Source organism: Augochlora pura, chromosome 7, assembly GCF_028453695.1.
Source record: "Augochlora pura isolate Apur16 chromosome 7, APUR_v2.2.1, whole genome shotgun sequence".
NCBI lineage: Eukaryota > Metazoa > Arthropoda > Insecta > Hymenoptera > Halictidae > Augochlora > Augochlora pura.
Window position 1 is genome coordinate 15,004,040 of NC_135778.1, and position 13,067 is coordinate 15,017,106.

At 36.2% G+C, this 13,067-nt stretch overlaps 1 protein-coding gene across 6 annotated transcripts in view; it reads right to left on the bottom strand.

Moving 5' to 3' along the window:
* The window catches only part of LOC144473563 (dystrophin, isoforms A/C/F/G/H), an 856,126-nt gene that overhangs the window by 832,181 nt on the left and 10,878 nt on the right, over positions 1-13,067 (bottom strand). For all 6 annotated transcript variants that reach the window (XM_078187528.1, XM_078187532.1, XM_078187527.1 and 3 more), the window contains 2 exons: positions 779-840; positions 522-614 (listed from right to left, as the gene is read on the bottom strand). In XM_078187528.1, the coding sequence (XP_078043654.1) occupies positions 522-614; positions 779-840 (155 nt within the window). The remainder of the gene's footprint in view (positions 1-521; positions 615-778; positions 841-13,067) is intronic.

Below are 13,067 nucleotides of genomic sequence, written 5' to 3' on the forward strand. Positions count from 1 at the left end.
CTTCGCCGGAACGATCAGAAATAAGACGAGTACCGGAATGCTTGAGCGATTACATCAAACACGAAATAATTAAGATGCGGCGACGAGAAAGATCGCACAATTATTCATTCATGCCGAGTATACTTACGTAAACACCTACCCACAGATTACACTAAATTATATTGCATACAAATATATCTAAACGTAATTAGCATACCGCAAGTGTATGTGCTTAATCATCTTGAATAGAAATATGTATTCAATATATTTAATAATGTATATCATAATTAGTGTATAGCAAGGTAAATTGTATATACATATATAATAATAACTTATATGGAATTGCAAATATATTTAATCGTAATTAATATTTAACAAAGGAAAGGTGTCTAACTATATGTATATAACTTATTCACGATAAATGTACTGTTATAAATTTTAGTAGGTAGAATATTCTAAATCGTATCAGACGCAAACGCAATTGAATGACAAATATGCAAAGTAACAGTTGAAATGTGTAATACCGAAATGTATGTACTTACGTAAACTTTGGATGTAAGGACTTCTAAAAGAGACAATAAGCGATTGCCATCTCTTAAATCGATGAATAACTCTGTAATCGGTTCGTGTTGATTCTACGAAGAATATGATTAAACATTAAATTCGCAATTCCTTGAAATTAATAAAGAAATTTCGAGGTCTCATAATTTTCTAGACAGTTCTACATGCGTTCACGTATTTTAATATTGTTTTGTAAAGCATGTATTGTTACATCGTGTTCAGAAAATAAGAAACTTACCTTAAGCAGTTGTGAATTGATCCATTTCGTAAATGTTTTCTTCTGCACATCTTCTCGTTCGTCTGTAACACAGAAATACATGTGATTACATGAGATGTAATACATATACTACTATTTAAAAATATGAATCAAATTATAACATGTATGGTGCACAATTTCTCTGACACATTGCGTAAAAATATTGTAATTTCCAGCGATACATTACAAAAGTACCTCCATTTGTAAGACTGTGATAAAATAATCTTTTTGCAAGAAAGCATTATCGCAGTTGACTGGTAAAAATACGTCCACATGAACATGATTACAGTAATAATTACATGAAAGAACTTCTTGAGATAGTAGTATTTATTTATCTTAATATTTCAATAAATGTAAACCATGTTGAATGTAAAATATATATGAATCTTTATACAGCTATACATTGGTATATCAATAAATTAATACAAGTAGTTCAACCAAAATAAAGATACTCTATTTATATTATCTATTACTATAAATAAAAAATTTGTTTTCGCAATATTTACTTATTTACTTAGACTTAAAACACTGATTAAAAAAAAACTAGTTAATAATTCATACAATAATCTTCAATACCGTGTATGGACGAAATAAGGATTATTCTTTTCGTGACATTTAAAATAAAAAAATAACGAAATGTGAAATCAAATATCTGCTCCTCATTTTTATATGAAATAAAATTTACCCAGGTGTAATACAGTGTTATATAGTGCATAACACCGTTTAGTAGCAATGAATACCTAACAGCGACAGAAAATACTAAGAAAGATACCGGAATCGTAGTTATCATCGTGCGCATTAAAAAATGCTCCTTCATCGAGGAACTTTTTATTTCCGTGTTGCACACGACAGATACACTATCATTCCGACACCGCCGCGAAATTATTGTCGACGTGGCAACGACGGCTCGTCATCTACCACGTTGACACTCATTGACCCCGGGAGATGCAGCAGTAAACTCTCGAAATTTAGGTCGACCAACAGAAAGCCATAAGCAGGGTTCTTAAATACCTGCGGCTCTCTATCGACAAACATAAAATCCTTATTCCGTATTCAAAGATGATTACGTAATCACGGTCTTACGCTGACAAAGTGATGCTACACGGTATCTACTTGCGCCGCAGCACTTTCATCAACAAGCATTTGCAATTTACTGCAAAAGCTTTTTTTAATTCAGGCCAGTTATGCAAGTTCGGTTGTTCGAATTTAGAAACTCGATTTGCGCAAACTGATCCTGATCGAACATCGAATAATGCAACAATGACACTGAGTGTTACGAACGTCAATAGGTGATTAATTATTTTCCTAACCAGGTGGCTGCTAATGCACTAAACTTAGACCTAATGCTAAAACTAATGCAGATAGGTCAGCACTGCCATGAATGGAACTCCTTTAAATAGGACGAGATAACAACAAACATTTGAAAGATCAATTCTTTTACTATACGAATGCAAGTTCGTCAATGAGTTTTGTTTACGTTTTCTTGCTTTACCTTTAATTTTTTAAAAATTGGATCTGGTCCCATGCATCAATTAATTACATCGAATGGAGCAAATGTTTAAAAATCAAAATTAATGAAGTAATACTGGCATTAATTTTGTAAGTAATGTACTATATAAAATAACATTTCATTTGAACTAATATTTTAAATAATATCAATATGCTCAGGTCTGTATTTTATATTACATAGTAATCGGCTTTGCGCCTAATTATGATCTATCAATTCTTCTACTTGCCATACAACAATATTACAACTGCAGATAAGCTACCGAGATTTATAAAACGCTTTGTAAAAAAATAAATATAATCCTTCAGTTAAAAACCAAAATTTTAATGTTTCAATTAATAGTACCTACCAACAGCTCAATTAATGAATCAGAGGTTCTAAAAAAATATTTCTGTCATAAATATGATAAAACTAAATTTAACTGACATTTTTTTGGATAAAAATATGGTATTTGTGTTAATCTTTCAAAAAATGGTCGTAATTCAAGCGGTGTTCCTTAACAGATACTTTTAACTTATTTTTAGTATCGTATACGAAATAAAAGTTGCGTGCACAAAAACCTTCCATACCACCTCTTCCCCATACGTATATTCTCCGACGAGCATTCATTTCAGCGTCTTTTCTTTTCTGTATAAAATTACTGTTTATGGAGAAAGCTAATGAAACATTAAACGCAACATGAAAATGCTAATTCGCCTGGCAGATCTACAGAGAAATAAAAATTCGCGTAACTCGAATACTTGAACGACAACTATATTTCCCGAGCAATCTCGTTCGCGATCATTAATTTCATTCGTGCTGCTTTTAATCTATGTACAAAGTCGCATCAATCGTCGTTCCTCGCATCTCTCGGACGCTTCGAATAATTACGAGTCGGTGCATCCCGAACCGATTAGCCTAATTTATATCGGCAGAGCACTAATCACGTTCTATCGGGCGCCCTCGAGGTACACGGTCCGCGGTCTGGACAAGATACTAATTTCTTATTTTGTGTTTCGACAATATGCTAAATGGGGAGCGGCACGGCAGGGAGCAGCGCGGACGTCACCGGCGGCGAATGAATGAACGGCCAATACTTATCTTACGTTCGAACGAGTACAAGATAGCGGGAACGGAGGGAGGCGAGCATCGAAAGAATCCCGAATGCCGATCACGTCGTCGAAGTAAAGTATGCCGTAAGATACGCGCGCAAGAGTGTCTTGTGTCTTTCCTGGACGTGGGGCAGCGATGGGGCCAAGTGAATCGTAAGTTCCGTCGAAAAACTCGAGATAATACGCTATAAATCTGAGCGCATTGCAAATATTATTTCTAATAACATGTTACTTTAGTTAAATATTATTTCCATGCCTGTGATCAGTTTTGAAATAACAATGTTTGAAATATTATTTTAAGTAACGCGTTATTTTGTTCGGGGATTATTTAAAATAATTATTTGAGATAATCGTAAAGCTCTTTTCGGAGATTATACGCAGTGATCTAATTATCGGCTTTAAGTCCGGCTTATACTGACATTCTCATTAGCATTTCTGCAAGATAAAAGGACCGACTTAACAATGATAAATGACTAGCATCAGCGGGAAGATTATTTTCTTCCACATTATTGTCAAAATTCTTCTAATGTCTGTATTTAGTCATTCGTGTCAAAAATGCATAAAATCCGTGATTAATTTATACTAAATTTTTAGTAACTCCTACTCCAGAAAAACATACCTGCCCCAATAATAAAACGCATCTTAAAAATTCAGTCGCCGTCATAATATTATAATTACAACACTGATATTTCATACTGATATTAATTTAATTGAGCGTAAGTGATCTATTTAATGTATTTCTAATAATTTCCGATTTCAATCAGATAGGTACTTTTTGCAATGATTCGACACTTGGGTGAGGTGACTCAAATGGGAGAAATACATGGAGCTTGGTTCCATCACTGGCGTCGCGTCAGGCAACGTGGAGGTTTCCTTACGAAACCGTGCCGCTTCCGAATATGGTGCATCGAGTTCTTTTCTGCCGGCATGCGATCGCCAGTTTTCTTTCCGTGGTGACCGGCGTCGCATGCTCGCCGAGAGAATCTCCGCAGTTTTGTGTCAGAAAACGGAACGACGGCATACTGGGCGCGGATCTGATATCACGGCACGACAATAAATGCGGCGATCCCCTTCGTAAACCCCATTTCACTCGATGGATTCAATGGTAGATGATTTCGAGAGTAACAGTACACTGATAATGTAGAACGACGGGCTCCTTATTGTATTACACGCAATATCCTACAGTTGGTGTAAACAGCATTCGTATACCTTTTAAAACGGACAAGCCTTTTTTTATAATTGGGCCGTACGTTCTAAACATTTTTCAGATATTAGGGGAATCGGTTTACTAGAAATGGATAAAAAATTGTTTTAAACAATTACATTTGATTTTCAATGTATTCGGTTATTCCAGATAATAGTTCTTACTGACTCACCCTGTTAAAACTATTAAAGCTGTTGAATAAACTTGAGAATGGTCATAAGTATATTCCATCATCCCGAGGTTAACAGCTAGATAATCAAATCATACATAATTTTCTAAAAAAAAATTGTTCTGCTCGTACTGTAATCACTTTGCATTTAGTATCATTTGTTTCTTTTAATTTCAATAACATACCGTCGGTGAAATATAATTTAGTTGCATTCTTTACTTGCGTTAAACACAAGTCCGAGAATACATGAATATAACAAATACGTGTATAACGTTTCTATTGTTTATAAAATTGATATCGACCGTAGCTTGTTTCGTAGAAAGAAGTACGAATTACATTTTCGATCGATATTCTCATATCGAGCTACCTTTATCCGGTTGTACCACGAATTCAGAGCCGCACCCTGGCTATAACGCGACTTCCTGCGGCTACAACGTATTCTACACGACGGCGAATAATGACCGATAGATCTTGCTCGATGGAGATGAATGTTAGGTACCACACTACTGCAGGATACAAGAAAAATCGTCTATATACAAATAGAATGATGATACCATAGTAAATATCAGCGTCGATCAGACGCATTCGCCGATGATACTTCCCGCTGAAAATATTTTCAGATTTCTTTCATGAAAGCAAAAACATTTCAGTAAAACGTGATTATTTTCAACTAGCTACTTTGTAGTATCTAACATTTATGATAAATGAATTATTAATTACATAATTCATTTGTTGCATCATACTGGATAACCATTTTCAAGTGATACAATATAAATATAAAAGATGTATGAGTAGTACAGCACGTTTCCTGTGTAATGCAATCAAAAATTAATCATGATGCTAATTAGTAATTCGTAATTACAATTAATCATGTGTTCATTAGAAGAATCTGAAGTTAACGCATTCCGTGCCACGTGTACCACCGATGGTACATGCTTGTATATTTAGTTAATGGGCTAAAAAATAGTTTGTGACGAATCTAGAAGTAAAGAATTAATTTCCACCACAAGAATTAATCGCAATGAATTTTTTTTATTATTATATACGATTATTAATAATTATAGATAATATAGCAAGTTTTAGTAGAGTAACAAATGACTAGAGTGAAGAGCCGAGTAAAAATAGCTCGGCATAGAACGTGTTAATGCTCTAAGTTTAAGTCAACTCTCTTGCATCTTATAATTGTTGCGTTTGTTTCACTTTGTCTCGATTGTTCGATGACTCCTAACTTCCGTCTCGTTCGTCCGTGGTTGCATAAATAATATACACACCCACAGACAACACAGGCACACGCGTCCAATATGCTCCTAGCCGATAATGGCGACCACAGGGTAGCGAGACGCTGACGGGAGTCAGAAGGCGTTGTTTGTTTTAAATCGACCGGACTCGAGTGCCACGTTTCGCAGAAATTCAGTGTTGCCGCTAACTTAAGGCTAATAAGAAGAGATCATTTCTGCCAATAAAGACAGCGCTTTTACCCTACTTAGGCGAGTTAACATGGGCTGGTCGGTGGGAATCGGGTCTGCACTGTTCTCAGTGAACTTTTTCCGAGCAATACACACTACGAGTGGACACAAGATGATTCCTCATAAAAACACGTGAAAAAGGATATTCAATAACCTGTTTCTGATTTGAACATAATTTTTGAGGAAAGTAAGTTTAATAATTCCCTTTATAATAATACATACGCTCTTGCGGCAAAGTGGCCTTTCAAACTCAATTTTCTCGAAACGTAAATCCACAAAAAAGTTATTGTATATTTTTTCATGTTTTTTATGAGAAATCACCTGGTGCCCGCTTGTACATATCTTTCATGGACAGTCTGTATATGCATTTTAAATATTGTGAAATGGAATTATTATCACGTACCAAAAATTTGAATATGAAACGTTATAAGAAAAAATGTCTATTATAATGCTTGTATATTTTAGCTTTATGCAGCAGCCTACACTTCCGCCACCATTGCAATGGAATCTGACTCAACAATTAACGATCCAGTATATTTAAGGGACTTCGTCTACAAGGGGCTGAAATTAACTTCCGGGGATTTATTTGTACCAAGATAGAAAAAGATGTAGAAGAAAAAGTAGAGAGTCTCACTTTCCTCGACCCACCTGCAAATTCCGGTTGCTCCTCTCTTTAATGGAACTGCATACTTTCCTCGAGTAAATCGATTCCGTGATTCGACTGGAATGACGTTAGAGGAAAGTGTCCGAAGATTGGGGCGGGGGGTACAAACGGCAAAACGTACGTAAAGGAATCTATATTTTATGTAAGTAATATTGTACAAACCAGTTTCGTGAAGAATCATACTAGATCAAAATCATCTTTACGGTTTCCATTTTAAAGATCGCACTAACTTTGTCTAAAGGTGAAATTATTACACAAATACATATCATTAATTTTTAAATTATCTGGGACCCTTAATAGCATTACAGACGCCATTACTTAATGATATACATATTGTTAGTAAAACATAATTGTAATTGGAAGGTATATCTTGAAACTATTCTATTATGTAAGTTTATAAATTGTCTGCCTTTTTCTAAGAGAAACTCTGAGTTGTTGCAGTGGTGAAGAGAAAGCTGAGTAAATATTACTTCGTAATACATTTTTGTTGTCATTATAAAAATATAATATAAAGAAAAGATATATAGGTGTATTATATATATACCTACAACGCAAAATTTACATAATGGCATTAAATGATCTTTATAATCTAAAGTATTATTTTAAATAACATTATAAATGCATACTATAAATAGATAATTTTAGAAACTTAGAACTATAAATAGATAATTTTAGAAATTATTAATGTTCCTTCATGAATGTATTAATACTTATAGCATGTAACTCTTAAAATCTTAAAAGTTATCTATATTTAGTGATCAAGAAGTTAGGCAAATGGAAGTGTGTACGCTTCCCGTTTACTAAGTCATGTACACTTCTCTTCGCTTATTCTTCTCTTTTTACTTTGACCTTTAATATGTTGTCAACTATCATATCTGTTTTCAAGGAATATACCAAACACATGGTCACGTCCGCAGAACAAAGTGTTTAGTCTCAAAGCTGTTTAGCCGAAGCGAAATCATTTGATCAGGTGCAGCTTTTGAGGATTCCCGAACCATTAGAGTTTTAGACAGGAAGACCTAATCGGATGCGTGCTGCGGATAGAATGATTAAAGTGAATTCAAACATTTTCTGAAATCGAGAGTCGCACGGAGCAGACGCAACAGTTTACACATGCACATGTGCTCGCTCGTTCTCAAACGTAAACAGTAGTGGGCAGACCGTGAAATAGCGGGGAGAATCGTCTATAGAAAGACACTTTATTCTAAAAGTCAATGCACACGACGTTGCACATGAGCGAAGTTATTTTTCATACTTCACCTTTGTAATTAATGTTACAATAATATAATAATTCCCCATTAGATTTATCTACAGAGTTGAATAATTTTAAACAAGCAAACAATAGGAAGATGAAAATTAAAAAGATTAAATTCAAATATTTAAATTAATTAATAACTAAAAAGTAACTCTAAAAGAAACAATGAACACAACATCTTTATCCTCTGTAAACGATTCTAATAATCGAGCGATATTTCAGAAACGAGCTAAGAGAAAAATTAAATCTACAAAAGTCTTTACTTTCAGTGCAGAATAACCTTACATGATAACCTTACAGTAAAACAAAATAGTACTGCTCACATTTATGTATATTCCAATAGGATACGAAAAACCGTATTTTATTCAGCTTATTGAATTTAATACTTTATTGTGCGCCACTCTAACGAATTATACGTGCCACTAAATAAAGGAGAAACGGATTCCATTGAAACCTGTTTAAGGGATGAAATGAAACTGCATTTAGGTGACCGAGCCGCAACAATAAATTCCGCGATTGCTCTTCATTTCGGCATTCAATATCTGATTCAACCGAGATTCCAGTCACAATGCTCTCGCTCGAGTGGCTTTCAAACCGCCAACAAATTTCAGCCACCCCCTCGGCGATTCGCGAGGGTTGAACGAACCGCAAGTTCGGGACGCGTAATGCTGTTAACGCCCCGATAACACATCGTCGCGAAAACAGTGGCAGCCATCTGAAACCGCCGCTAAACTTAGCTAAACACTCGCTAACATGCGGTCTCCTCGCCGCTGAACACACATTCATTAGAGTAATTCAACGAAACAAACGGCTCTCGCCGAGAAGGATACGGCTCACGCCTATCCGTCTTATCTAAAGAAACAATGACAAGAGCACCGTTTAATTCATAACGATGATGCCGCGATAGAAGTTTCTCTGTAGATGAAGATGACACTGTTGCAACTATAGCGCCAGAACAATTTTATATTGATTGTATGCAAACGTTAGTTTGAATAAGTTCAATTGAATAAGGCATTTGGTAATTGTGGATCGACCAACTAGTTTACTAGACAATGTTGAAGAAGTTGTTAATTGTTTATTTATTATAGGCTTAGACAAAAAGTAGCAATATTCAATATAAAATATCCACATTAATAATTTTTTGAGACGGAAGACTATACAATCTTGAAGAAGCTATTAATTGTTTATTTATTATAGGCTTAGATAAAAAGTGGAGAGTTTACTAACAGACGCTCCATTTTAAAAATGAATCTCTTCCCTCAGTTTTTTTTAAACTACAAAAGAAGATTTCTTTGATCTCGATTACCATAACCGAGGTGATGCAATTTTTATATTTACAGCTATACTAATCTGCTAGTTCTTGCGTTGAGTAACAACAATTGTTACTTGGTCATTGTCAATCTTCTGTGATCTACTACAGCGTACCGGATCTTGAAACCTAACTTCAAGAATCACCGAAAACCGAGCAAACCACCAACTTAATAGTTTCCCCGTTCCGCCGACTGCGTAATCTTTCACGCAACACAGTATACGCCGATACAAAAACCTGCCATATGTCTGGGCAGGGTCTTTCACTATTGCAACAATCCGTAATTTGCTGGCGACTCAGCGATTCAACTTCCTATATGTATATGTACAATGTACTTGTATTAACATTCGGACAGAATGTTACGGAATGAAACAGAATAACTTTGTTCTAATTGAACAACGAGATGGTTTGAATTTTTTTTGGAGATATTACATTATTGTACAATGACTAAAACACTGTTTTTTAACTTTACTATTATTTGGAATAATAGCAGAAATAAAAAATTATTAATTTCCAACATTTTTTTCCAAGCCTACACCGAAAATTTAAAAAATACGTTTTCTAGATTCCAGTAACCTATATACATACTGAAAATGTTATCCAAACCGGTAGACGTTGTTATTAGTGACAATCAATTAAAGATAGCAAAAATTACAGTTGTCTACGGTTTCTCACCAAAAATTTTAAAAGATTAAGAGATTTTTATATCTTTTAGCACCTGCAGCTAGACTCCACGTTAACCTATTTTAATATCACTTTCAGTATTCATATAAATTACTGGAATTTAGAAAATGCATTTTTCAAATTTTCGTTATAAGCTCAGATAAAAAAGTTAAAAAACACGAATCTCCCGTTTTTCTTCCATCTAAATCAATTACAAATTAAAAAAATAAATATTTGTCAGCATTACCTAGTAAATTAGGTAATGTGTAGTGTCTCCGTTTTACAAGGTGCAACTATAAATAGGGATAATCGTTCGCCGTGCCCGATCCCATAGATTTTGTGTTTACAAACGTGGATATTAATCATCCGATTACATCAGTGATCATTGCGCCACCGATATCGCGCTAGGTTTGCAGTATCGCTGTCGCGGCTCGATCTCGAGTATCGGTTACCTCAAGGACGTATGATTTTTGTGCGAATCGACATCCACTCGCTGGAGAAATACTCTCCATCCATATATCATTACGTATGTATCACTCCGGGTGAATTGCACGTGTCGTGCCGTAATTCCAGGACGGTCTCTAGCCTGTCTTGCGCAATTTCTTAGGAACGCGTCGAGCCGATCAAGTTCGAATTAACGACCTCATCCGGGTGTGCCTACCCCTATCCGGCCCGCGATCGTTAGACACAGTCTAGAAACGCTGTCGAATAAGAGGCTGAGAGCTGCGCTGCCCCGTCATCGTCGTCGTCCCTTCGTTAAAAAGATGCAGATGCCGAGGAAATGAAAAGTGGAAGCTCCGAAAGACGCGATAAAAAGCATCGGGTGAACGCGCGTCGTTGTCGTTTCCTGATAAATTGCCTCGATTTCGTCGTAAACACCCGTGTCGCGCGATCGAAGCGGCTCTTAGCCCCCGCGCAAGAACAAAATTAGTCTATAAATACTCGCCGATTCGGTTTCTCTCTGCCGGTTATTATTAGTAGCCCGACGTTTGTGCCGGAATCTTTACGATCGTAAGACGTTACTCCCTGCTACGGTATCTACTCCAATTTTGTTGCAGTGAGTGACGGGTAACGCATCGTAGCCTCCTTATCTGTCCACGGGGAGTACCAAAAAACGAGGACCGCGTCGAGCCAGCGCCGACTGAAAACCCGTTTATCGTGTCCAAAATTATTTTAACGTTATCCGAAGGTTAAGGTTATAGTAAAGTAGATCATTGAATACGTCTCAATCATCAGCTGTAGGGTAAAGGTTACAGTATAAGATACAGATTCTTTTTATCTTATCGTAATTCACGATTTAAAACGCTTTTATTAGACGTTTTGAACAACGATTTCTTCCACAATTGCGTTGATTAGCATTTTTACGTAGTTGATAATTTCCCTGATATAACTAGACGATTTTTGTTCTCTTTTTTACATCTACATTTGCATTCATCTCCTGGACGTTGACAACAAAAGAATCAAATTGTTTCAGTAGGATTAAATAACATTCGTATTTAGTAAATCGTGTATGAAATCTTCACGAGACTGAGTTGTTGAAGTAAAAGTACATTGATTAATCTTAAACTTGAAATAAATGAGAATCTTGCAAATTAGCTGTAAAAAAAGAATAACAATTCCACTAACAATGCAAAGCACATTTTTTATTATAAGACGACGTACAAATGAACTTAACCAGAAAAAGAAAACGAAAGAAAAATGTCAACACCTTCTTAGAAAGAAACAATTCCCTCTGGACAATATTGTTTAGTTATTTCACTGTAAATGTAAGTGCTGCTATTTCTTGCTTATTTATGAAAGAATCAACTATATTTATTAAATTGTATTATTTTATGCTCCAACAATAAATATCAATGTCCCACATTCTCTGCGGGTTCAATGTACTAATCTTCACGGTCATTGACAAAATCTGGTATAATTAGATCATCCTTGGCCCCTGTCCATATTCTTCCAGCGACGCATTACAAATACAACGAATTTCACTCTGTTAAAGGTACTAGCCCGACCAAATCATGGTCGTAAACGTATAACAAATTAAGCAATCGTGAAATGTTAGAAATCCTAAAGAAAAAGAAACTCATTGACGTTGAATCGCAACTTCGCGGTGGTTGCAGAATATTTCCAAAACGGCCGATCGTTTGCAACAGATGCAGGAAGTTTTTATTTTGCATAAAGATCCACGGTCTAGTTATCGCACAGTAACCGGCTCCACTACTGTACGGTGACCAGAAGTTGCAGAAGCAGCAACTCGGAGGTGCTTTTCTCTGATACGGCTCGGCCCGTGGCACAAAGTAATAGAAATACTCTCGACAAAGACCGTATCAAAGCGTCGGAGATTGTTAAGCAAGCAGACTTTCTTATTCGGGCCAGCGTTTCTCTTGTTCTCCGGATACAGTGCACTTTGGCGCTTTAAAGATCGTGCAAAACCGTTTGCACGAAAGCCTTTTAGAAGATGCTTCTTCGACCGGCGTCGCTTTTTCATTCATCGTTGCAACCGGTGAACGAGTGCATGTGGGACAGGCGATGAACACGAACGCTCGCAAACGACAGCCACAGTAGTCTCAGATCACTGCTGGCGACGCACGGCCGCCAAACGATCGTCTAAACGGATGACAATGCGGGCTACGTTTCATCGTCGGTCATTGAAACGCGTATCGTTGTCCCTAAATGCATCAACCGAAGTTCGCGGGTTAAACGGGTTGATGAGAACGCTTGGCGCTAATCAGACTGCCCTAGTATTTAACGTAGACCAACGGCAACTGAGCGGTGTTGAGAAAACGCGACGGCTTCCACGAAACTTGCTCGAAAGGGTACATATGTTGCCATATACAGGGTGTTCAAGCGTAAACGATAAAATATCTCAAAAAGGGCTGAAGTTACAAAAAAAAGTATCCGTATGAAAGCTGTTTGATGCGATGGGGAACGTTGATCGGTGTTAATATT